The sequence below is a fragment of the Mus musculus genome, chromosome Y, assembly GCF_000001635.26.
Source record: "Mus musculus strain C57BL/6J chromosome Y, GRCm38.p6 C57BL/6J".
Classification (NCBI taxonomy): Eukaryota; Metazoa; Chordata; class Mammalia; order Rodentia; family Muridae; genus Mus; species Mus musculus.
The window spans coordinates 47,666,408-47,691,768 of record NC_000087.7 but is presented as its reverse complement, the minus strand read 5'-3'; the positions used below and the strand labels follow the sequence as shown (position 1 = coordinate 47,691,768).

Sequence of the window (25,361 nt, the reverse complement as noted above, 5' to 3'; positions counted from 1 at the left end):
CATGTTTTTTTGTAGACTTAGTGGTGGATCTTTTTGATATGAATATACAGTTACCATGTTCTTTATCTTTCTGGATAGAACTGTGAGTTTACGTTACACTGAGATAAACTGGTAAACAGAATTGCTGATGTTTTGTTTAAAAATATTCTGTGGGAGATAGGACCAAAATTCAGATGCCTCAAAGGTTAAAGGATGTTGCTCATCATTTTTTTGGGAGGAGGGGAGGACTCATATGTTGAAGGTTGGCAAGTTTTTGTCTCTTTTTAAACTGAGAAATGGCAGATTGATAACTTAGGTTCTAAAGAAGGTTTTTAAAGAAGTGAGTTAAAGAAGTTTTTAAAACAAGTTGTGAGGGAGAGGGACATGATAAATGGGATACACGGAGGAAATGGTACGGGTAAGTATATATATATGCATCACCATATTGAATATGTACACAGAACTCTCTGATAAAGGCAATTGATTAAAAATATACATGTTAAGTAAAAAAGAAATGATCTTTCATTGAGCTAAAATAATTATTTGATGTTTTGTTATTTTTAATTATTTAAATGATAATTTTTAATCAGGTAACTAAGTTCTTTTTTTTCCTTTTTATTTTTATTGTTTTTTTTATTGTTTTTTTTTCTTTTTTATTAACTAAGAAGACTACTGAGTTCTTATGAGAAGAATGGCTCTTAAGAAATTGAAGGTGATACCAAAGGAAGGTTACTTATTACTTTTGGACTTTGATGATGAGGATGATGACATAAAAGTTTCAGAGGAGGCTCTTTCGGAAGGTATAGCATTTCCAGTATTAATTGTGTCCTGCAGTTCATTAGACTTTACCTAGTCACCTGAAATGGAAGAAGTCTTTGTTAAGAGCTTACATATACTTCATTTCTAATTTTACCTATATCTCTCTATTCCTATATACAAGGTTTTGCAGCACATAAACCTACTCTTGGAACTATATCAGCATATGTTGAGAGAGAAGAACTTTCTTGATTTCACCTCAAGAAAAGACGTGAACATTGTTCGTATAATATGTTTGCCAAACATGAATTTATTTCATAAAACCTGCAAATAAATTATTTCCTTTCTTTTTCTATTATATATTTTCCTTATTTACATTTCAAATATTATCCCCGTTTCTAGTTTCCACTCCAAAAAATCTCCTGTCCTCTCCCCTCTCCCCCATCTCCCCAACACACCATCTACCAATTCCTAACCCAGGTATTCCCCCATACTGGGGCATAGGATCTTTACAGGAACAAGTGTCTCTCCTCCCATTGATGCCTGACTAGTCCATCCTCTGCTACATATGAAGCTGGAGTCATATGTCCCATTATTTGTTTTCATTGATTGGTGGTTTAATCCCATGGAATTGTGGGGTACTTGTTAGTTCATGTTGTTTTTTCTTCTAGGGGCCTGCAAACTTCTTAAGCTCCTTAGGTATTTTCTCCAGCTCCATAATTGGGGACCCTGTGCTAAGTCCAAAGGATGTCTGTGAACATCCACTTTTTTATTTGTCAGGCATTAGCAGATCCTCTCAGGAGACAACTATATCATTCTCCTGCACCCAAGCCCTTGTTGGCATCTTCAGTAGTGTCTGGATTTGGTGGTTGTATATGGGATGGATCCCCAAGTGAGGCAGTCTCTGTATTCTTTTATTCTCAGCTCCAATCTTTGTCTCTGTAACTCCCTCCATGATTATTTGGTTCCCCATTCTAAGAAGGAATGGAATATCCACACTTTGGTCTTCTTTCTTCAGTTTCATGGGTTTTGCACATTTTACCTTGGTTATTCTGAGCTTCAGGGATAATATCCACTCATCAATGTGTGAATATCATGTGTGTTTTTTGTGATTGGGTTAACTCTCTTAGGAAGATATCATCCAGATCCATCCATTTGTATAAAAATTTCATGAATTCATTGTTTTTAATAGCTGTGTAGTAATTCATTAAGTAAATGTACCATATTTTCTATATACATTCCTCTAAAGAGAGTCATCTGGTTTCATTTCAGCTTCTTGTTATTATACATAAGGCTGCTATGGACAAAGTGAAGCATGTTTCCTTATTACAAGTTTGAACTTCTGGGTATAACCTTATCAATTTTATGAGGTCCCATTTGTCCATTTTTAATCTTATAGCACAAGACATTGGTGGTATTTTTTTTTCAAGAATATTCCCCCTTTGCCCATGTATTCCAGGCTATTCCCCACTTTCTCCTCTATAAGTTTCAGTGTCTCTGGTTTTATGTGCAGTCCCTTGATCGACTTAGACTTGAGCATTGCACAGGGGATGAGAATAGATCAATTTACATTCTACTACATGCTAACTGCCAATTGAACCAACACCATTTGTTGAAAATGCTGTCTCCTTTCCACTAGATGGTTTTAGCTCCTTTGTCAAAGATCAAGTGACTATAGGTTTATTTCTCTGACTTCAGTTCTATTTCATTTATCTACCTGTCTACCACTATACCTGTACCATGTACTGTTTATCACAATTGCTTTGTAGTGCAGCTTGAGGTCAGGCATGGTGATTCCACAAGAGGTTCTTTTATTGTTGGGAATAGTTTTTCCTATACCAGGTTTTTTGTTGTTGTTGTTGTTGGTTTGTTTTTTTTTTTGTTTGTTTGTTTGTTTGTTTTTATCAAATTCCAGGAGAATTTGTAAATTGCCCTTTCTAACTCAGTAAAGAATTGAGTTGGAATTTTGATGGGGATTGTATTGAATCTATAAACTACTTTTGGCAGAACAGCCATTTTTACTATATTAATCCTTCCAATCCATGAGCATGGGAGTTCATTCCATGTTCTGAGATCTTGTTTCATTTCTTTCTTCAGAGACATGAAGTTTTTATCATATATATCTTTCACTTTCTAAGTTAGAGTCACACCAAGCTATTTTATATTATTTGTGAGTATTGTGAAGGGTGATTTTTCCCTAATTTCTTTCTCATCCTCTTTTTCCTTTGAGTAGAGAAAGGTCACTGATATGTTTGAGTTAATTTTATATTCACCTACTGCACTGAAGTCATATATATGGTTACGATTTCTCTGGTACATTTTTGGGTCACTGATACATGCTATCATATATTCTGGAAATAGTGATATTTTGACTTCTTCCTTTCCAATTTGTATTCATTTGTTTTCCTTTTGTTGTCTAATTGCTCTGGTTAGGACTTCAACTACTATATTCAATAGGTATGAAGAAAGTGGGCAGCCTTGTCTAGTCCCTGATTTTAATGGGATTGTTTCATTTAGTTTAATGTTTCCTACTCGTTTGCTGTCTATTGTTTTTTTTTTATGTTTAGATATGGGCCTTGAATTCCTGACCTTTCCTGGACTTTTATTATGAATGGGTGTTGTGTTTTGTCAAATGTTTTCTCAGCATCTAATGAGGTGATCATGTTGTTTTCGTCTTTGAGTTTGTTTCTATAGTGGATTAAGTTGACAGATTTCCATATATTAAACCATCCCTGCATTACAGGGATGAAGCCTACTTGACCATGATGGATGATCGTTTTGATGTATTCTTTTATTTGATTTGCAGTGATTTTATTGAGTATTTTTGCTTCGAAATTCATAAGGGAAAATGGTCTGAAGTTTCCTTTCTTCATTGAGTTTTTGTATGGTTTGAATATAATTGTAATCTGGCTTCATAGAACAAATTCAATAGTGTTCCTTCTCTTTTGATTTTGCATAATAGTTTGAAGAGTTTTGGTATTAGGTCTCCATGTGTAAGACCCCGAAGATGGACCTCCTCTCAAGTCCAGTAAAGTCCCGGGATGAGCTGGCCAGCACCCCAATGACTTGAGAGAAATCCACACCTGATGCAAACTGCAAGAGGTTTTATTATCAGCTAGCTAAGGACAAACTCCTTCCACTGTGCAGGGCAGGGGCGTATGACTCTGAGATGTGACAGAAGAAGGTTTTTATTAGCTAGCTGAGGAATTGGGATGAGTTGGGAGGAGAGTTTGGAGGAGTTGGGAAGAGTTGGGAGGAGTGTTCTTCTCTGCCCGGATGTCCTTGGCAAAACTCCAATTTTCGAATCTCTAGCTGTAAGGCTCAGAAACCAAAAGGCTTTTTGGTGGCTGTAGATAACATAGAGTCTCTTTCTGGCTGTATTTTTATAAATCAGGGAAAACAATCTTGGAGAATATCCAGGTGCTTTACCTTCCAGGGAGAAACGCTCTAAGTTGTAGTCTCACATTTCCCACTCCTTCTAGTACATAGTTCTGATCTTATAAGTTAGAAAATTAAACCTCTGGCCCAGCTGCCAAACAAAGCCAACATGAAGTCACAGCTTTAGGATATGTAAGATTGAGAACCTCAGAAGCCCCTTGAATGAGACAAAAGAGCCTCTTGCCAGTGGGAGGAGGGAGGGAGGGAGGTTCCTGTGCAGTGCCCACTGTGCGTGAGCAGTGCCAGGCCAGTGGGCCATGGCAGGCTGGATGCCAGAACTGGGCACATGCTGGAGGTGTGGCAGCAGGGCTTGTGAGAATCATCAGGGAGAGTCCTTTTGATCTGAGTTCAAGTTTGCCAGAATGGTGGCACCAGACCAGGACAGGTACTCCTGTTTGAAATTTATGTGGCACCAAGATGGTTTCTGGTTCGTATGTTTTTTGTTTTTGTGTTTTTGTTTTAGTTTTTTATTGTGTTTCAACATTTCCAAGGCATCTTTTCTGACCAGTTGTAGGTCCTTCAAGTGAGCTAGTGGGAGTTCTGAAAAAGAAACATGAGTGTCAAACATTCCCCCTGCTTCTGTTAAAGGGGGGGGGTCCCCAGTTGAGGAGTTCGAATGGTGTAAGTTTAAATTTCCCTGTGGTGTTCCATACTCAGAACAAGGTGAAGGGAAAAAAGAGCTGCATAATCTTTTCTGCAGGTCTCTAAAACCAATTTAGTCAAGGTTTCTTTTAATGCTCTATTCATGTGTGTTTTTGAGCTTTACTAAAGTTTCTTTTATGAGTGTGGATGACATTGCATTTGGCGTATAAATGTTCAGAATTGGGAATTCATCTTGGCAAATTTTAACATTGATGAATATGAAGTGTCCCTCCTCTTTTTTTTTTGATAACTTTGGGTTGAAAGTCGAATTTATTTGATATTAGAATGGCTACTCCAACTTGTTTCTTTGGAACATTTCCTTGGATAATTGTTTTCCAGCCTTTTACTCTAAGGTAATATCTGTATTTGTCCCTGAGATTTGTTTCTAGTATGCTTGGTCTTGCTTACACATCCTGTCCGTTATTCTATGTCTTTTTATTGGTGAATTGTGTCCGCTGATATTATGAGATATTAAGGAAAAGTAGTTGTTGCTTCCTGTTATTTTTGTTGTTAGAGTTGGAATGTGATTCATGTAGCTTTCTTCTTTTAGGTTTGCTTCAAGATCAATTTCTTGGTTTTTCTAGAGTGTAATTTCCCTCCTTATATTGGAGTTTTCCCATTATTACCCACTTGATGGGCTGGATTTGTTCGAGCATATTGTGTAGATATCGTTTTGTTTTCTCAATCTATTGTAAAATTTTTTGATGCGTCTAGTAGCCTTGTCTGGCATTTCTTTTCCCTTAGGGTCTGTATGACATCTGCCCTGGATATTATGGCTTTCATAATCTCTGGGGATAAGTTAGGTATAGTTTTGATAGGATTTCCTTTATAAGTCACTTGACCATTTTCCCTTAGTGCTTTTAATATTCTTCTTTTTCTTTTCTTTTTTTTTTATTATGCATTTGGAGTTTTGATTTCTATATGATGGAAGAAATTTCTCTTGTGGTCCAAACTATTTGGAGTTTTGTAGGCTACTTGTATATTCATAGGCAACTCTTTCTTTAGGTTAGGGAAGTTTTCTTCTATAATTTTGTTGAATATATTCACTGTCCCTAAATTTGAAAAACTTACTTGTCATTGATACCTATTATCCTTAAGTTTTGTCATCTCCTTGTGTCCTGGATTTTCTCGGTGTAAATATTTCCTTTCTAAAATCTCTTCCAAAAATTTACATGGAGAGTTTTTCGAGAGAAATTCAAATCGATAGTACTTTATTAACTATTACTTATATAGAATCCTTTCAAATGTTTCTGTTTTCTATTGTTAATACAGTAAAGAGCCCAGCGTTTGATAAAAATGAGAATATATCGCCTCAAGCAGAAGCAGATGAAGATATGGGGTAACATTTTCAATATTTTTTGCCAGCTCAATAGATTACTTCATAAGTAGTGTTTGTATTCCCTTCACTGGAGAAGTAGATTCAGGAAGATAGCAATACAAATCAGACACTGCTATATGTTGAGTTCAAGCCCAGCTTGAGGGCCTTCAGACCTTGTGATAACAAACACATAGCAACTAGTACAATATGACCACCTGCCTGAGATCTTCCAAGATATACACAAAAAGAAAAGGAGAAAAATCATGAAAATAAGAGGGGGACCATCTGGCAAGAAGAAGGGTCTCAGCAAGAGTGGGAGACTAATGAATAAACTACTGTGGGTGTAAATGTATGAATTGGTAAAAGTAAAGGATACAAGATCACTTTGATACTCCACCATGTAATATATATATATATATATACATATGTATATGTATATATATATATATATATATATATGACATTTGTTCTTAACCAAACATTATATATTTATTATAAATAATTAAAAGAAAGTTCTTTTTAAAGTTTTGTGTGGGTAAGAAAAATGTCCTACCAGTCCACTATATTTCTTGCATTAATTTTTTATTTTCCTTTCTTCACAGAGATGAAGTAGACAGTATGTTGGATAAATCTGAAGGTATGTGTTTTTGGAGGTATTTGCCTGTTTTTTAAAGAGGTCAGAAGAGGGCATCAGATTTCTAGACTGTATAGCAAAAGGGGACAATTTTAGGGTTCACAGTAATTGTAGTTTCCTTTAAAACAAATATGAGATAACTTCTCAGCAAACATTCAGAATGCAAGATTAGCTGAAGATGTAGCTCAGTGGTAAATCACCATTTAAAAGTGATGAGTTTCATCTTCAGTGGCAAAAATAAACAAACAAAAACAAACAAAGAAACAAAACAAAACAATAACAATAAAAACCCCAAACAAACCAACAAATGCACCAAATTAACAAAAATCCTACCAAACAAGCAAAACACAGTTATAAGTCTTGCAAATGAAATGTTAGGTTGTCCAGTTTGCCAAATTAACTGCAAATTGTAAAATGAGCAAGAAACCGAGTTTGCTCTTGTAAGGAAACAAGCAAAACCAGCAATAAGCATTTTAGGAGCCTAAACTTAGGCATGATTAGAGAAGAAAAAAAAATATACAGTGGCTACCACAAGAGAACAAACCTCTCAGAGGGGCTAGAGAGATGGCTGTTTTGGTAATGTGCTTTCCTTGAAAGTATATAAATTAAGGAGGGGGTCTTAAATCGGCTTTAAAAATGCAGGCTGCAACCCAGTGAAAAGTAGGTGGAGACAGCTTGCTGCTAGCCAGGCTAGTGGCATTGGTGAGCTGCACAATCAGAGAGAACCTGTCTCAAGTTTTAAGTTTGGGCAGTCAGAGGTGGTTCATGCCTTAATCCCAGCAGTTGGTAACCAGGGTGAGGTCCAGGACTACAACCCTGCCTTGAAAAAAAAAAAAAAAAAAAGGAAGTTGGAATGTGATTGAGAATGAAGCAAATGTCTATTTGACGCCTTCTTATGCATACTTATACTGAAATGTATATGCATCAGTTTTTTACAATACTCTTTATCTGATTTACACAATCCATTAAAATGATGGTTTTTGTCTTTTTGTTTTTTCTCTTTGAGGAAATTGTCAATATTAAGAAAGTGTTATAATTTTGTAATCTCCACTGTATAGTACAAATAAACATGTTTCAAGAAAAATGATCAGCACACCTTAAAAGACACAAAGGACAGGGATGGAAAGATGGCTTAGAAATTAAGAGCACTTGTTTTTGGACAGAACCTAGTTTTAGTTCCTAGGACCCACACAATGGCTCAAACCCATTTTTAATTCTATATCCATGGGTTTTGGAATTCTCTTCTAGTTTCTATGTGCACCACACATGCATGTTTATAAATACAAACATGCAAAAACAAATTACTTAAATAAATAAAACAATTGAAAATTACAAACAACAGCACCTTCATCTGAAACAAAGTAGGAGAGTCTTGTTTGGGGTCCATTTTATTTTAGCTTTCAAGTTAGTATTGTAAACTTGGAAAATGGAAAGCCTCTGGGTAGTAGTGGCAGCTAAAATACTACCTCCTTTTTGCTCTTCAATGACAGACGACTGATTGAGCCTTTCTCACCCTTAGTACACATGTGCAAACACTGCCAATCAGCAAGGGCCTTGGCTGAGATTGTTTTCCGCTATCCAAACCCTGTTACCCAGTATGCTTTGTGGTAGTCATCAAGCCGAGTTCTTGTGGAAGCAAGGTTCTTGAGGAAGCATGGTAGGGAGAAGTCTCAATAGAGGTAGTCAATTGTCTGTTGAAAGATGATTAATCCTGTTTGAGCTGGGGGCCTGTGTGGGGAAGAAGGTGGAGGGGTGGAGGTGTTACTTTAGGAGTAAGGAGAGGAGGTGACCCTCACTGGACTCAGGAAGGTACTGCTTCCAGGCTCACAATCAACTTTTCCCACTTAGGTCTCTGCTGAGAAAAACAGAGAACTTCGCTAAGGGCAGGGGTTTGAACAGAATTATTTTCTAACAGAAAGCAGGAAGGCCAGGGAATTGGAGACCCTGGAAGTCTTCTTGGGGCTTGGGGAGGTGAGGAGTGAGTAAATTGGAAGTCAGTTAGTGGAGCCAACAGACTAAAACCTTCTTTTAGCTGCTGCTGCCTGCCAGGAATTCATTAAAAACGAACTGAAAACCAGTCTTCATTTACCTCTACCTGTTGTTAAAATGGCAGATTCCCGAAATTTCTATGTATAGGCTCCAATTGCCTCAAAATACAGAGGCTCCTCTCAGCCTCAGAAGTGCTGGGACTTCAGACATAATTCAGGCCAGGTTGTTGTTATTTATTTGTTGTTTTGGTTTAGGACAGTAAGCTCTAACTCTATATCTCAGGATTGTCTGAAACCTCACCTGCAGCTTTGACTGGCCTTGAAACTGAAGTCCCCAGCCTTACAAATGTACCTGGGCCTGAGGAAATATGTGTTCTTTATTTTTTATATTTAAAATTTGTTTGTTTGTTTGTTTGTTTGTTTTTTATTCCTTTTTTCCTTGTTGAAGATTGAAACCAGAGCTTCTTGCTGTAGCAGTAACATATTTGTCCAACCAGAAAAACTTTATATTTTAGATCTGCTTTAGATTTGTATTATGATGAAAAATATTGAGGAGCTTGGTTATGATAAAAGCAACCATGATTTCATTTGGAGATTGAGATGCAAACACATTTACTCTAATTTATCAAAACCCTAGCAACAATGGGACCAAAATTTAGATCATCGTGTGATTGCATATAAACCCACTTGAAGTCACAGTTAAAGCCATCATATTAGGTGTGTGTGTGTGTGTGTGTGTGTGTGTGTGTGTGTGTGTGTGTGTGTGTGTTTATTTACATTTCAAATATTAGTCATTTCCTGGTTTCACCCCAGAAATTCCCTTTACCATTCCACCCTCCCTCTGCTTCTATGAGCATGTTCCCCCACCCACCAACACCCATGTCCCTGCTCTAGTATTTGCCTACACTGGGACACCAAACTTCACATGACCAAGGACCTCTCCTCTCATTGATGTTTGACAAGGACATCCTCTGCTATGTATTTAGCTGGAGCCATGGGTCCCCCTCTTTGTTTGCTGGCTTCGTCCCTGAGTGCTCTGGGGTGGGGGGCGGTCTGCTTGGTTCATATTATTGTTCTTCCTGTAAGGTTACAAACCCCTTCAGCTCCTTCAGTCCTTCCTCTAACTCTTCCACTGTGGACCCTATAATCAGTCTGATTGTTGGCTGTGAGCATGAGCCTCTGTTTTTGCCAACCTCTGGCAGAGCCCCTAAGGACACAGCCATATTAGGCTCCTTTCAGCAATCATTTGTTGGTATCCACAATAGTGACAGGGTCTGGTGTTTATATACGGGATGGATCCACAGGTGGGGCAGATTCTGAATGGTCGTTCCTTCAGTCTCTGCCCTGCACTTTGTCTCCATATTTCCTCCCAGTAGTATTTTGTTCCCCATTCTGAGTAGGACGGAAACATGCACACTTTTTTCTTCCTTCTTAAGGTTTATGTGGTCTGTGAATTACATTTTGGGTATTCTGAACTTTTAGGATAATATCCACTTATCAGTGAGTGCATACCATATTTTTTCCTTTGGGATTGTGTTACCTCATACAGGATGATATACTTTAGACATATACGTTTGCGTGTGAACTTCCTGAAGTCATTTTTTCTTTATGGTCACTATACATTTTTATCACTATTTCTCTATAATACAGCTTGAGGTCAGGGATGATTCCCCCTGAAGTTCTTTTATTGTTGTGAATAGTTTTACAATATCCTGGATTTTCGTTATTCCAAATGATTTTGCATATTGCTCTTTCTATCTTTATAAAAAATTAAGTTTGAATATTGATGGAGAGGGCATGGAATCAGAGCTTACTTTTGGCAAGATAGACATTCTTACTAAATTATTTGGGACACCAATCTATGGCCATGGGAGATCTTTCCATCTTCTGAGAATTTCAATTTCTTTCTTCAGAGACATGAAGTTCTTGTCCTACAGAACTTTGACTTGCTTTTTTCGTGTCACACCAAGGTATGAGACTATTGTGAAGAGTGTTGTTTCCATAACTTCCTTTTCAGCCTGTTTATCCTTTGAGTAGAGGAAAGCTACTGATCTATTTGAGTTAATTGTATATCCAATCACTTTGCTAAAGTTGTTTCTCAGGCTTAAGGGTACTTTAGTGGATTTTTTTGGGGTCACTAAATATACTATCTTATTACCTATTAATAGTGATATTTTCATTTGTTCTTTTCCAATTTTTAACTTTTTGACCTCTTTTTGTTGTCTATTTAATCTGGCTAGAACTTCTAGTACTATAGTGAATAGGTAGGGAGAGAGTGGGAAGCCTTGTCATATATTAGTGGGATTGCATTGAGTTTCTCTCCATTTATTTTGATGTTGGATCCTGGTTTGCTACTATGTTTAGTTATGGGCCTTGCTTTCTGAATCTATCCAAGACTTTCATCATGAAGGTGTGTTGATTTTTTTTAAATGATTCCTCAGTGTCTAATGAGATAATACTGTGTTTTTTTCCTTGAGATTCTTTACATATTGGATTACATTGATGGATTCCCATATATTGAACCATTCCTGTATCCCTGGGATGAAGCCGCTTGATCATGTAGGATGATCATTTTGATGTGTTCTTGGATTGTGTTTAACAGGATGTTATTGAGTATTTTTGCATCAATATTTATAAGTTAAATTGGTCTGAAGTATCCTGTCTTCATTGGGATTTTGTATGGTTTGGGTATAAGAGTAAATGTGGCTTCATAGAACAAATTAAGTAGTGTTCATTTTCTTTTGTTTTTGCATAATAGATTGAAGATTGTTGGTATTGGTGTTTCATTGAAAGTCTGATAGAAATCTGTACTAAACCCATCAGATACGGGGCTTTTTTTTTTTTTTTTTGGAGGGGGGAGCTCTTAATGACTGCTTCTATTTCTTTGGGGGTTATGGGAGAGTTTACAGGGTTTATCTCAACCTGATTGAAATTTAGTACCTGACATCTGTCTAGATAATTGTCCAATTCATCCAGATTTTCCACTTTTGCTAAGTTACAGGCTTGTATAGTAGGATCTGATGATTTTTTTGGATTTACTAAGTATCTGTTGTTATGTCTCCCTTTTCATTACTGGTTTTGTTAATGTTGATATTTTCCCTGTGCCCTGTAATTAGTCTGGCTAATGTTTTATCTATCTTGTTGACTTTCTCAAAGGTCCAGCTCCTAGTTTGTTTGATTTTATGTTATAGTTCCTTTGTTTCCACTTGTTTGATTTCAGCCCTGAGTGTGATTATTTCCTGCCTTCAACTCCTCTTGGGTGAATTTCCTTCCTGTTATTCAAGGGGTTTTAGGTGTTCTGTCAACCTACTACTGTATCTTCTCTCCAGTTTCTATTTAGAGGCATTCAGAGCTATGAGATTCCCTTTAACACTGCTTTAGTTGTGTTCCACAACTTTCAGTATGTAGTAACTTCATTTTTTTTAAACTCTAAAAAGTCTTATATTTATTTTTTTTATTTCTTCCCTACCTGATTTATCACTGACTGGATTTTTGTTCACCTTCTACGTGTACATGGGTTTTCAATTATTTATATTATTATTTCAGATCAGCCTTAGTCCTTGGAGATTAGATAGGATGTATGAGATTATTTGGATATTTTTATATCTGTTGAGGCATGTTTTGTGACTGATTATATTGTTAATTTTGGAGAAGGCGTCATGAGGTGCTGAGCAGAATGGACAATTTTTGTTCTAGAATAAAATGTTCTATAGATATCAACTAATGTATTTGTTTCATAACTTCTGTTAGTTTAACTGTGTCTTTTTTTTAATTTTTCTTTCCAGGATCTTTCCATTGATGAGGGAGGGTTGTTGAAGTCTTCTGCTATTATTGTGTGTCGTGCAATGTGCATTTTGAGCTGTACTAAAGTTTCTTATATGAATATGGATGCCATTGCATTTGGACTATAAATGTTTAGAATTGAAAATTCATCTTGGTAAATTTTAACTTTGATGAATATGAAGTGTCACTCCTTGTCTTTTTTGATAACATTGGGTTGAAAGTCAAATTTATTTGATATTAGAATGGCTACTCCAAATTTGTTTCTTTGGAACATTTGCTTAGAAAATTGTTTTCCAGCCTTTTACTGTGAGGTAATGTCTGTCTTTGTTCCTGAGGTTCGTTTCTGGTATGCTGGGTCTTGCTTACACATCCAGTCTGTTAGTCTATTTCTTTCTAATTGGTGAATAGAATATGGCGATATTAAGAGATACTAAGACAAAGTCTTTGTTTCTTCCTGTTATTTTTGTTGGAACTTTGTTCATGTAGCTATCTTCTTTTAGGTTTACTTCAAGATTAATATCTTGTTTTTGCTAGCATGTGATTTCCCTCCTTATATTGGAGTTTTCCCTTTATTATCCCTTGAAGGGTTTGATTTGTTCAAAGATATTGTGTAAATATTGTTTTTTCACGGAATACCTTGTTTTCTCAATCTATGGTAAAATAGTTTTGCTGCATATTATAGCTTTGGCTCTTATTTCTGCTCTCTTAGTGTCTGTATGATATCTACCGTGGATCTTATGGCTTTCATAGTCTCTGGGTAGAAGTTAGGTGTAATTCTGATAGGAATTCCTGTATATGTTACTTGACCATTTTACCTTACTGCTTTTAATATTCTTTCTTTGTTTTGTGCATTTGGTGCTTTGATTAATATATGATGGCAGGGATTTTTGTTTTTGTTGTTGTTTTTCTGGTCCAAACTATTTGGAGTTCTGCATGCTTCTTGTATGTTCATGGACATCTCTTTCATTAGGTTAGGAAAGGTTTCTTTTATAGTTTTATTGAAGATATTCACTGACCCTATAATTTGGAAATCTTACTTCTCATCTATACCCGTTATCCTTATGTTTTTTCTTCTTCTTGTGTACTAGATTTCCTGGATGTACTTAATTTTACTTAGTTTTTAAAATCTGTTTCAAAAACTCAAAACGGGCAGTTTTTCCAAAGAAATTCAAATTGATAGTACTTTATTAACTATTACTAATATGGCATACTTTCAAATGTTTACATTTTCTATTGTCAATACAGTAAATAACCCAGCAATTGGTAAAGATGGATATATATCGCCTCAAGTAAAAGGAGATGAAGACATGGGGTAATATTTTCAATTCTTTTTCTTTTTTTCTTTTTTTTTTTTTGCCAGTTCAATAGAGTACTTCAAAAGTAGTGTTTGTGTTACCTTCACTGGAAAAGTAGATTCAGGAAGATCAGCATTTCAATGTCAGATGCTGCTATATGTTAAGTTCAAGCCCAGCTTGGGATCCTTTAGACTTTGTGATCACAAACACATAGGAACTCATACAATAGGACCACCTGCATGTGATATTTGACACACTCACAGAAAAGGAGAAACATCATAAAAATAAGTAGGGGACTATCTGGGAAAAAAAAGGGTCTCGGCAAGTGTGGGAGAGTTATGAATAAACTCCTTGTGGGGTGTAAACGTATGAATTGTTAAAAGTAAATAATCCAAGTTCAAGTCGGTAGTCCACCACATATTTTATATGCATATGACATTTGTTCCAAACCAAACATTATATATTTATTATAAAAAATTAAAGAAGGTTCTGTGTAAAGTTTTGTGTGTGGTAAAAAAAATGGCCTACCAGTCTACTATATTTCTTGCTTTAATTTTTTATTGTTCTGTCTTCACAGACATGAAGTAGGCAGTATGTTGGATAAATCTGGAGGTATGTGTTTTAAAAATATTTCCCTGTTTCTTGAAGAGGCCAAACGAGGGAAACAGATCTCTATAGAACCTATAGCATAGGGGGATAATTGTAGGCTTCACAGAAATTATAGTTTTCTTTAAAAAATACACACAGATAACTTCTCATCCAACATTCAAAACTAAAGATTAACTAAAGATGTAGCTCAGTGGTAAAGCACCATTAAAAGTTATAAATTTCATCTTCAGTGGTGAAAACAAAAACAAAAACAAAAAACCAGCAAAAAAAAAAAAAAAACCCAGCAAATTAACAAAAAAAAAAAAAAAAAAAAGCACCAAAGAAACAAAACACAGCAATAAGCCTAGTAAATGAAATGTCAGTTCGTCCAGTGTGCCAAATTAACTGCAAATTGTAAAGTGAGCAAGAAAACCAATTTGCTGTTGTAAGGAAACAAGCAAAACCACCACTAAGCATTTTAGGAGCCTAAACTTAGGCATGATTAGAGAAATAGAAAAAGAAACCAAACAAACAAAAAACAAACAAACAAAAAATTGCAGTGTCTATAGCAACAGAACAAACCTTGAAGAGAGGCTAGAGAGATGGCTGTTTTAGTAAAATGTTTTCCTTGAAAATAAAAGTGGGGGCCTAGAATCCACTTCTAAAATGCAGGCTGCCAACCAGTGCTGAGTAGGTGGAGACAGCTTGTTGGCTAGCCGAGGTAGTGGCATTGGTTAGCTGCATATTCAGAGAGAACCTATCTCAAGTTTTAAGTTGGGTCAGTCAGTGGTGGCACATGCCTTAATCCCAGACATTGGGAGGCAGAGGCAGGGAGATTTTTGATTTTGACGCCACCCTGGTATACAGGGTGAGTTCCAGGTTAACCAGAGCTTTTCAGATAAACCCTGACTTGAAAAAAAAAAAAGAGAAAATGAAAAAGAAATTTGGAATATAATTGAGAATAAAACAGATGTCTATATCTGGCCCCCTTATGCACCCATATACTGAAATGTATACACTCCATTTTTATCCTGAAACTTTTTATGATTTACACAATCCATTAAAATTATGTTTTTTTTTGTTGCTGTTTTGTTTGTTTGTTTGTTTGTTTTTCTGTTTCTGGAAATAGACAACATTAACAGAGTCATTTTTTATACTATCCATTATATAGTAAAATTAAACATCTATCGTTAGAAATGATCCAGCACACCTTAAAACACACACAGGATAGGAATGGAAAGATGGCTTAGAAATTAAGAACACTTGTTGCTTTTGTACAGAACCAAGGTTTAGTTCCTAGAACCCAGATAATTCTCAAAATCATTTTTAATTTTAGATCCAGGGATTTTGGCATCCTATTCTAGTTTCTAGGGGAACTAGTCATACATGTTATATAAATACAAACATGCAAAAACACTTTAGTTTAAAAAAAAAACAAAAAAAAAAAACAAACAAAACAAAAAAAAAACAATTTAGAGTTACACAGAACAGCCCCTTCATCTGAAACAAAGTAGGAGAGTCGTCTTTGGAGTTCATTTTATTTTAACTTTCAAGTTAGTATTGCAAACTTAGAAAATGGAAAGCCTCTGGGTAGTAGAGGAAGTTAAAATACTACCCGCTTTTTGAAGCTTTAATCACAGATGATTGAAAGAGCCTCTCTTACCCTTAGTACTCATGTGCAAACACAGCCAATCAGCAATGGGCTTGGCTGAGATTGTTTTCCCGCTGTTCAAACCCTGTTACCCAGTATGGTGGCTACAAAGAGTTCTTGAGGAAGCAAAATTCTTGAAGAATCATGGTAGGATGAAGTCTCAGTGGAGGTAGTCAATTGTCTGTTGGTTAATCCTGGTTCAGCTAGGGGTCTGGGTGGGGATGAAGGTGGAGTTTTGGAGGTGTTTCTTCAGGAGTAATGAGATTAGGTGACCCTCACTGGACTCAGGAAGTTGCTACTTCCAGGTTCACAATCGACCTTTCCCTCTTAGGCCTCTGCTGAGAAAAACTGAGAACTTCACTGTAAGTGCAAGAGTTTGAACAGACTAGCTCCTAGCAGAAATCAGGAAGGCCAAGGAAATGGAGACCCTGAAAGTATTCTTGGGGCCTGGGGATGTGAGGTGTGAGTAAACTGGACTTCACTTAGTGGATGAAACAGACAAGAACCTCTTCTGTGCAACTGCTTCCCACCAGGAATTTATTAAAATGAAACTGAAAACCAGTCTACATTTTAACGTGTTGTGAAAATGCCACATTGCCGAAATTTCTATATATAGGTTCCAAACTGCCTCAAATACTAGAGGCTTCTCTCTGCCTCAGAAGTGCTGGGAATTCAGACATAATTCAGACCAGGCTGTCTTTATTTATTTGTTGTTTTAGTTTAGGAAAGTAAGCTCTAGCTCTATATCTCAGGATTGTCTGAAACCTCAATTGCAGCCTGGACTGGCCTTGTACCTGAAGTCCTCAGCCTCAGAAATGTAATGGGGCCCGAGGAATCATGCCTTCTTTATTTTTTATATCTAAATTTTGGGGGTTTTTATTTTTCATTCCTGAAGATTGAAACCAGAGCTTCTTGCTGTAGCAGTAAAATATTTGTCCAGCCAGGAAGAATTTTATATTTAAGATTTGTCTTAGATTTGTATTGTGATGAAAAAGGTTGAGGAGCTTGGTTGTGATAAGAGCAACTATGATTTTATTTGGAGATTGAGATGCAGACACATTTACTCTAATTTATCAAAAAACTAGCAGGAATGGGAAAAATTTAGATCATCCTGTGATTAGATGTAAACCCACTTGAAGTCACAGTTAAAGCCATCAGAGTGTGTGTGTGTGTGTGTGTGTGTGTGTGTGTGTGTGTGTGTGTGTGTGTGTATTTATTTACATTTCAAATATCAGCCATTTCCTGGTTTAACCCCAGGAAATCCCTATTCCATTTGACACTTGCTTTGTTTCTATGAGCCTGTTCCCTCACCCACATACTCCACCTCCCTACCCTGGCATTTGCCTACACTGGGGCATGGAGCTTTCACAGGACAAAGGACCTCTCCTCCCACTGATGTCTGACAATACCATCCTCTGCTCTATATGCAGCTAGAGTCATGGGTGCCCCTCTTTGTTTGGTGGCTTAGTCCCTGAGTGCTCTGGACTGTCTGCTCGGTTCATATTGTTGTTCTTCCTGTAAGGTTGCAAACCCCTTCAGCTTCTTCAGTTCTTCCTCTAACTGCTCCCCTGGGGACCCCATGATCAGTCTGATTGTTGGCTGTGAGCATCAGCCTCTGTTCTTGCCAAGCCCTGGCAGAGCCTCTCAGGAGACAGTCATATTAGGCTCCTATCAGCAAGCACTTGTTGGTATCCACAATAGTGACTGTGCCTGGTTTCAGTATATGGGATGGATCCAAAGGTTGGACAGAATCTGGATGGTCATTCCTTAAGTCTCTGCCCTGATCTCCACATTTCCTATCAGGAATATTATGTTCCCCATTCTAAGAAGGACTGAAACACCTACACTTTTGTCTTCCTTCTTCTTGAGCTTCATGTGGTCTGTGAATTACATTTTGGGTATTCTGAGCTTTTAGGATAATATCCACTTGTCAGTGAGTGCATACCATGTTTTTTTTTTCCTTTGAGATCACACAGGATGATATATTTAAATCTCTCCATTTCATGAAGGCATTGTCTCTGTACCATTACCATACATTTTTTTAATCACTATTTCTGCATAATACAGCTTAAGTTCAGGGATGATTCCCCCTGAAGTTCTTTTATTGTTGAGAATAGTTTTGGGATATTCTGGAGTTTTGATATTCCGAATGGTTTTGCATATTGCTCTTTCTGTCTCTACGAAGAATTGAGTTTAAATTTTGATGGAGAGTGCATGAAATCTGTAGATTGCTTTTGGGAAGACAGCCATTTTTACTAACTTAATCTATGACCATGGGAGACCTTTCCATCTTCTGAGATTTTTCAGTTTCTTTCTTCAGAGACTTGAAGTTCTTGTCATAGAAATCTTTCACCTGCTTGGTTTGAGTCACATCAAGGAACTATAATTTGTGACTTTTGAAAGGTGTTGTTTCCATAATTGCCTTTCAGCCTGTTTATCTTTTGAGTAGAAGAAAGGTACTGTTTTGTTTGAGTTAATTGTATATCTAGCCACTTTGCTGAAGTTGTTTTTCAGGTTTATGGGTTCTCTGATGGAATTTTTGTGGTCACTTAAGTATACTATTTTATTATCTGCTAATAGTGATATTTTGATTTATTCCTTTCCAATTTTTATTCCTTTGACCAATTTTTGTTTTCTAGTTGCTCTGTCTAGAACTTGTAGTACTATAGTGAATTGGTAGGGAAAGAGTAAGAAGCCTTGTCTAGTCCTGTCTTGTCTTATTTTAGTGGGATTGCATCAAGTTTCTTTCCATTTAATTTGATGTTGGCTTCTGGTTTGCTTCTATATTTAGGTATGTGCTTAAAATTCTTAATCTATCCAAGACTATTATCATGAAGGTTTGTTGATTTTTTTTTTCAAATAATTTCTCTTCATCTAATGAGAACTGTGTGTGAATTTGCTTCAATATATGTGTGCGTGTTTCTTTGTGTGTGTCTGTGTGTGTGTGACAGATACATATATATGTATCTGATGAATCCGATTGTTTCATAACTTCTCATTAGTTTCACAGTGTCTCTTTTTCATTTCTTTTTTTCAGGACCTCTCCATTGCTCAGAGTGGGGTGTTGAAGTTTCTCACTATTATTATATGGGGTACAATATGGACTTTGAGTTCTAGTAAAATTTCTTTATGAATTTGGTTGCCCTTGTATTTGGAGCATAGATATTCCGAATTGTGAGTTCATCTTTGATGAATTATCCTTTGATAAGCATGAAGTAACATTACTTAACTTAAAAAACAAAAAAAAAGTACTTTGTGAACCTCCTCTTTTCACAGTAGGCCCTCTTGACTACTGAGGCGTTTTTGTAACAGCTTTGAAGGAATTTTAAAAGGAAAAAAAAATAGATGTAAACAATTTCACAGTTCCATGTACTCATAGCTAAGTGATATGTATACAAAATTCTATACATGAAACATATTTTCATTGATCCAGTGCTAATTTTATATTAAGTCAGTTTCTTTTCTAGGAGTCTTCTGTGCTTCCTTCTTTATATGGCACAATGCAAAACTGAATTCTTTAATGTAACCCTTATAACTTATTTTTAAATTTTATGTTATGGTTATTGTTTTTTTTTCTTTCACGTGTGTATGTGCACAACTAGTGTGTCTTGTACCTGAGGAAGCCAGATGAAGGCCTTGAATCCCCTGAAACTGAAGTTATAGGTAGTGAGCCACCTTGTGGGTTTTGGTACTCCAATCTCAGAAATCTGGAAGGGAACCAGTGCTCTTAACTGCTGAATCATCTCTCCAATCCCTTCATTGTTTTTTTTTTTCTTTTTATGAAATGAATTATCTAACTGTAAGTGGAAGACAACTTACTAAACAATGAGAGAATGATACTCAGATTCTAAAGTATCTGTTTTAAATTATATGTAACTGAATGCTAAGTGAGCTTTCTCAGAAGACAGTAACTTGTCTTTGAGATATGGTGTCATTATGTAGTTCAGGCTGGCCTGCATTTTCCTATTTAACCTATGCAGTCTTTACACTGGAAATCTCCTGCTTAAGCTTCCAATACTAGGATCATACACACAAATAAAAACATCTTACATGGCTTACTAAACAATGCTCCTAATACCTATTTTTGGACTTATTTATGTGTATTAGTGTTTTGCTTACAGTTATATATGTGCACCACATGTGTACCTGTTGTTCAGATATCAGTTGATTATTTCAGATACCTGGAACTGGAGTCAGATAGTTGTGAGCCACCATATGAGTGCTAGACACCAAACCTATGTCCTTTGCAAAGAACAGGAAGTACTCTTAACTGCTGAGCCATATCTCTACCCCCATGAAACAATATTATATTTTTAAAAAATAATATTTTGCTTCTTTCAAGTTACCCATTTTACCAAATTATTTTTTTTCAACTGAAGGATTTGCTCTATTTAGAGGAGGCAGAATAATCATTTAATAATCTGATTTTGTCTAGCACTATGTATGGTGAGAATATTAAACATGTATACCGAAATATAGCTTCATCCTAGTTACTGAAAGCTAACTGTGCATGCTAGAAAGGTACTAAACATTTTCTGAAGCATTACAATTTTCATGAACTGCAGCAGTTACTGATCAAAAGTTCCTACCATAATTTTCTTCAATTGTTTTTTTAAAGGATATGTTCTGAAATATAATTACCAATTCACTTTAGAAATAATTTTATTTTGATTAAAAAAAAAACTTGGAGATCATTGTTTTAAACATAGATTTTAACATTTTTATCTATTTTTATTTATATAGGTATTTTGCCTATAAGTATGTCTGTGAGTCATATACATATGTACCTGGTGCATGCAGAATTTAGAACAGGGCATCACATCCCCTGGAACTGGAGTTGGAGATATTTGTGCACATTATGTAGGTGCTAGGAATCAAATGCAGGTTTGATTCTGACAGGGTCTCATTTGTAGCTCTGACTGTCCTGGAACTCAGTATGTTGACCAGGTTAACCTGGAACACACAAATATCTCTCTGCCTTTTCCTCCAGAATACTAGGATTAACATGGGAACCAATATGCCCGGCTGCCCTCTTATTTTAATTGAATATTTTAAACAATGGGTCTAACAGTTCCACAGTCAAGTTTGTTCTTTCAGTTGCATCATCTTTTTTTAGATTTGGAAAAGAATTAGCCTTTATTAAAAGTGTTTCCCTATGAAGAATTAAGTATACTTTTGATCCTTTGTTTTGTGCATTTGTTCTTTTGAAAACTGTTCTTGAAGCTCAAAATTATTTTCCTTACAGAAATTAAAATTCAGATAAGATTAGATATTTCTTATCCAAAATACATGGACTGTTTTTTTCTATGTTGTGGAACATTTCTGTAGACTTTACAGGTTGAACATCCTTCATCTGAACATACCAAACCCTAAGTATTCTAAAGTATGAAGCATGTTTGTGATATCTATCATTTAATTTTAAGTTTCCATAGCATTATTGAATGAAATTTATCTATATCTATTTTTACTTGAATACATGGAATCATCTATTTTTTCTTCAAAATGACCCTTTATTTTTAATATAGATGACATTTATAAGACGCTTCACATAAAGAGAAAATGGATGGAAACTTATGTCAAAGAATCTTTCAAAGGCAGCAACCAGAAATTAGAAAGATTTTGCAAAACGAACGAACGAGAGAGGTAGAGTTGTTATATTTGTAGGGTCAAATGTGTATCATTTTAAAAATTATATGTGGCTGAAGTTTAAAAAAAATTATATCATTTCTGATTCTTTAGTAAAAATGTTTGGCTTTGATTTTGTCTAAACAGTTAACCCTATAACATCATGCCTTCAAGCAAACTAAATCTAATTCATAGAAATCTATGAAAATTTTATTTTCTGCTTTAAGTCAATGTTAATGAGATTTAAATTTTAATTTACATTCATTGTGGAAATACAGAAGTCTTGCACATAGTCTTAGGAATGTAATTTATGGATTATTATGTTTAACAATATTCAAAAGGAACAACTACAATTACATATGCAGACAATTTGTATATTTTAGTTGACATGTTTTGCACTGTCTTTACTAAGGCAATGTATGAAAAATAAATTAGAACTTATATTTGGTAGAAAATAATGAAAAAAAACACATTGAAATATAATTAAATTTTGTACATGTATATATATGTGTGTGTGTATGTGTGTGTGTGTGTGTTAGGTGTGTGTTGTGTGTGTTTATATTTCTTTAATTTTGAAAAGCTAAAACGTAAATGAAAACCTCTCTGATAATATGTTAGAGGAAAAATCTATAATGATTTCCCATTAGATATTTTATACTGCTATTTTTCTTTTTATAGTATGAAATGTTCAATTGAATTTGTTTTGAGTGTTCTTTTTCATATTGGTATGAAATGTGCCTGCTTTTGTTACTGTGCTTTACAGGAAGAACATCAACAACAAATTTTGTGAGCAGTATATAACTACATTTCAGAAGTCTGATATGGATGTACAGAAATTCAATGAAGAAAAAGAAAAATCAGTGGTTGGTACCATAAAAAAACTTAATATTTAACCTAGTATTACTAAGTAGGAATGGAACAACTAGCCTTGAGTTCAGCATATGAAACTAAATTAAGTTCCATTATCTATCTATCCTTGCTTCTGTTCTAGTCTTACTGAGATATAAACTATTGATTGCATACTCTATCAATGAAAACGACTAGGCATTTTATGGTATACCAGATCATAAATTTTCAAGAGGCAGACATTTGCAGAAAGATCAAGAGATGATTACCAGTGACTACAAAAAAAAAAAAAAACACAATATATCAGAGTTCAAAGAAGAGAGAAAGCTTATTTATTGGTTTCACCTGGACTCTGTTGTTTATATTAAAAAACCAACTCAATTTGGTAAATCAGTTCTTACAGTCCTAAATTTAGTAAAGATTTAGTAACAACAGAGGATGGAAACAAACAATCTCAACAGCCCTGGAAGAATTTTCCTGTGGAAGAATATCATATCAGCAAACAATTTTAGATCATGCCTCCATTACTCTACCAATCACTGTAGTCATCATATGGTTTCCAAGTAAGATCTGAGGCAACGATAATCATATTAACTATTTTATTTTATTTACTGGTTAATAGTTTGGAAAGTATTCAATTTGAAAGGAACAGCAAATTCATTCTTGCCTCAGAAGGCATTGAGGAACCTGCCATTATGAGTCAGTTCTGGAAAGAGATAGGAACTAAAGATAAATAATAAATACTCCAATTGAAGACAGTTTTTAAACATTGGACTCTGGATGACATTTCAAGGGAAAGTGATCATCCCTGTAAATAAGGAGTCTAAAGACAGAACAGCAGGGTACTTCAAGATTTGTAATTCTGCATATGGCAGCTGGTGAGAGGGAGCCAGTAAAGGAAAAGAACCACTGGTAGAAAGAAAACTACCATGAGTGAAGGAAAGTTTTAAAGAAGAAAAGATCCCTAAATGTGTCATATGCTGCATGTGGGCCCAATAAGATTGATTTACAGGGCTGGAAGATGGTTTAGTTGGTAATCTTTCTCCCGTGTAGGCATGGAGACCCCAGCTTATATTCCCTGCATTGGGATGAATGCCGACACCACCACCACCACCAACAAAATAAACAACAACAAACTAGCAACACTAAAAACAAACCACCACCACCACAACAAAAAAAAGTTGGTGTGGTTGTGAGCATTTTAAAACAACCAATCTCAGATTTAGTTCAGAGAAAAGAAGATCTCCAGATCTTTGTAGCCACCAGGTGTAGCATAAATGATGAGCTCTAGGTTTAGTGAGATTCTGTCTCTGAAACAGTACTGTGAAATCAAAGATGACACCCAATATTAACCCTTTGTCTCCAAATGTATGCAGGTGCACTTTTTTTAAAGATAAGCATTGCAAATTAGAGGTAATTTTACTTAATTATGATGATTTGAGTGCAAATGTGAGGTAAAAAATTGATCACAGTGAATAAAGGGCAAAACAGGATTGTAGTAGCCCAAGGTGAAAAGGTGTAAAGGGCTTGTCTTAATTTTTTTTTAAATGCAAATTATCATGGTTGTGTGCAACCCTAAAGAATACAATGAGAACTTTATGTTACTACTTCTATATGTTGCTTGAGATTGGAACCTAGAGAAAACCAATCTAAGCTTCCAAGACTAGGATTTTACCGAGTTCATGTATACATGGTGCATGCCTATAAACATAAGAACTTGGGAGGCTAAGGCCAGTCTGTGCATTATGAAAAACTCTTTCACATTAAAAAAAATTCCTACCCCACAATTGGTAGCATAATTTTATTTCATGTTATTGTAAAAATATACACATATTTAGTCAAAATAGTTGTTAAAATTTTAAATCAGTTGGAAAACTATTCCTTTTAACTTTCATATAGAATTATTTTTGCTCACATAAATGTTTTAGTATTAGATATACATTTAGTGTTTTATTGTTAGACTACCATGCATGTTGCATGGCAGTATCAACAAAAATAAACAGAATTGTTATACTAATGTTTTCCTTTTACATTTGTAGAATAGTTGTCAAAAAGAACAACAAGCATTGAAACTGTCCAAATGTAGTCAGAACCAGACCCTGGAAGCAGTTAAAGATGCATGAGAAGTCCATGGAGGTATGTTGCACATGGTCCATAAAATGACCTTAGGAATCTAAATATGTTTTAATAATCATAAAGTTTTAACTACTTATTATTTTGAATTATTTCTGACTGAAATGACTGCTATTATCCATAAAATCCTAATGGCTTTGTATGAATTATTAAAGATATGAAATGATAAAATGGGAATTTGACCTCAGATGTACCTCATACTTTAATAACACTATAATTATCCTGCTTTATTAAACATAACCCTAACACTAACCCTAATCCTAATCCTGACCTTAACCTTTACCCTATACATCATCTGCACAGAATCTTTCATATTTGTATCCTTGGGAATTTATTTAATAAGAGGTACTTTTCTGTTTTAGGTTTTGATGAACTTGGGGACCAAGAACTAAGATATGCTTTTTGGTGTAGATGGTGAACTGAGAAAAAAAAATGTCTATGTTTAAAAGAGCCATCATGGAGAATAATCTGAAGTACTCTTCTACTTTCCCATCTTCAGAAAAATGAAGCATGAAAAAATTTCACTTGCTGGTTATATATATATATATATAAAACAAATAAAAAAATCTCTAACTTTTTTGTTTCCTATGAAACAGAGTTTTAAAGCTTCTTTAATCCTTGTTATTCTGATGATTCTGAGAAGGAAGTTAATCCCAGTGATGTGATTACAAAGTTAACTAGCAGT

At 35.3% G+C, this 25,361-nt stretch overlaps 1 protein-coding gene across 1 annotated transcript; it reads left to right on the top strand.

Moving 5' to 3' along the window:
* The first annotated feature begins 670 nt into the window (after nt 1-670).
* Gm21170 (predicted gene, 21170) lies at nt 671-24,666 on the top strand. The gene is made up of 6 exons (XM_017318705.1): nt 671-779; nt 6,088-6,154; nt 6,736-6,770; nt 21,598-21,715; nt 22,461-22,551; nt 24,583-24,666. Exons 1-6 carry the CDS (start codon nt 671-673, stop codon nt 24,664-24,666), a joined length of 504 nt encoding a protein of 167 aa, XP_017174194.1.
* The last annotated feature ends 695 nt before the right edge of the window (nt 24,667-25,361 follow it).

Excerpts from the sequence above, each read along its gene's own strand:
- Gm21170 (XM_017318705.1), top strand. The coding sequence starts at position 671 with ATGGCTCTTAAGAAATTGAAGGTGATACCAAAGGAAGGTTACTTATTA. Across the intron at positions 780-6,087 it reads AGAGGAGGCTCTTTCGGAAG|TAAAGAGCCCAGCGTTTGAT; the intron begins GTATAGCATTTC and ends TTGTTAATACAG. Across the intron at positions 6,155-6,735 it reads GAAGCAGATGAAGATATGGG|AGATGAAGTAGACAGTATGT; the intron begins GTAACATTTTCA and ends CTTTCTTCACAG.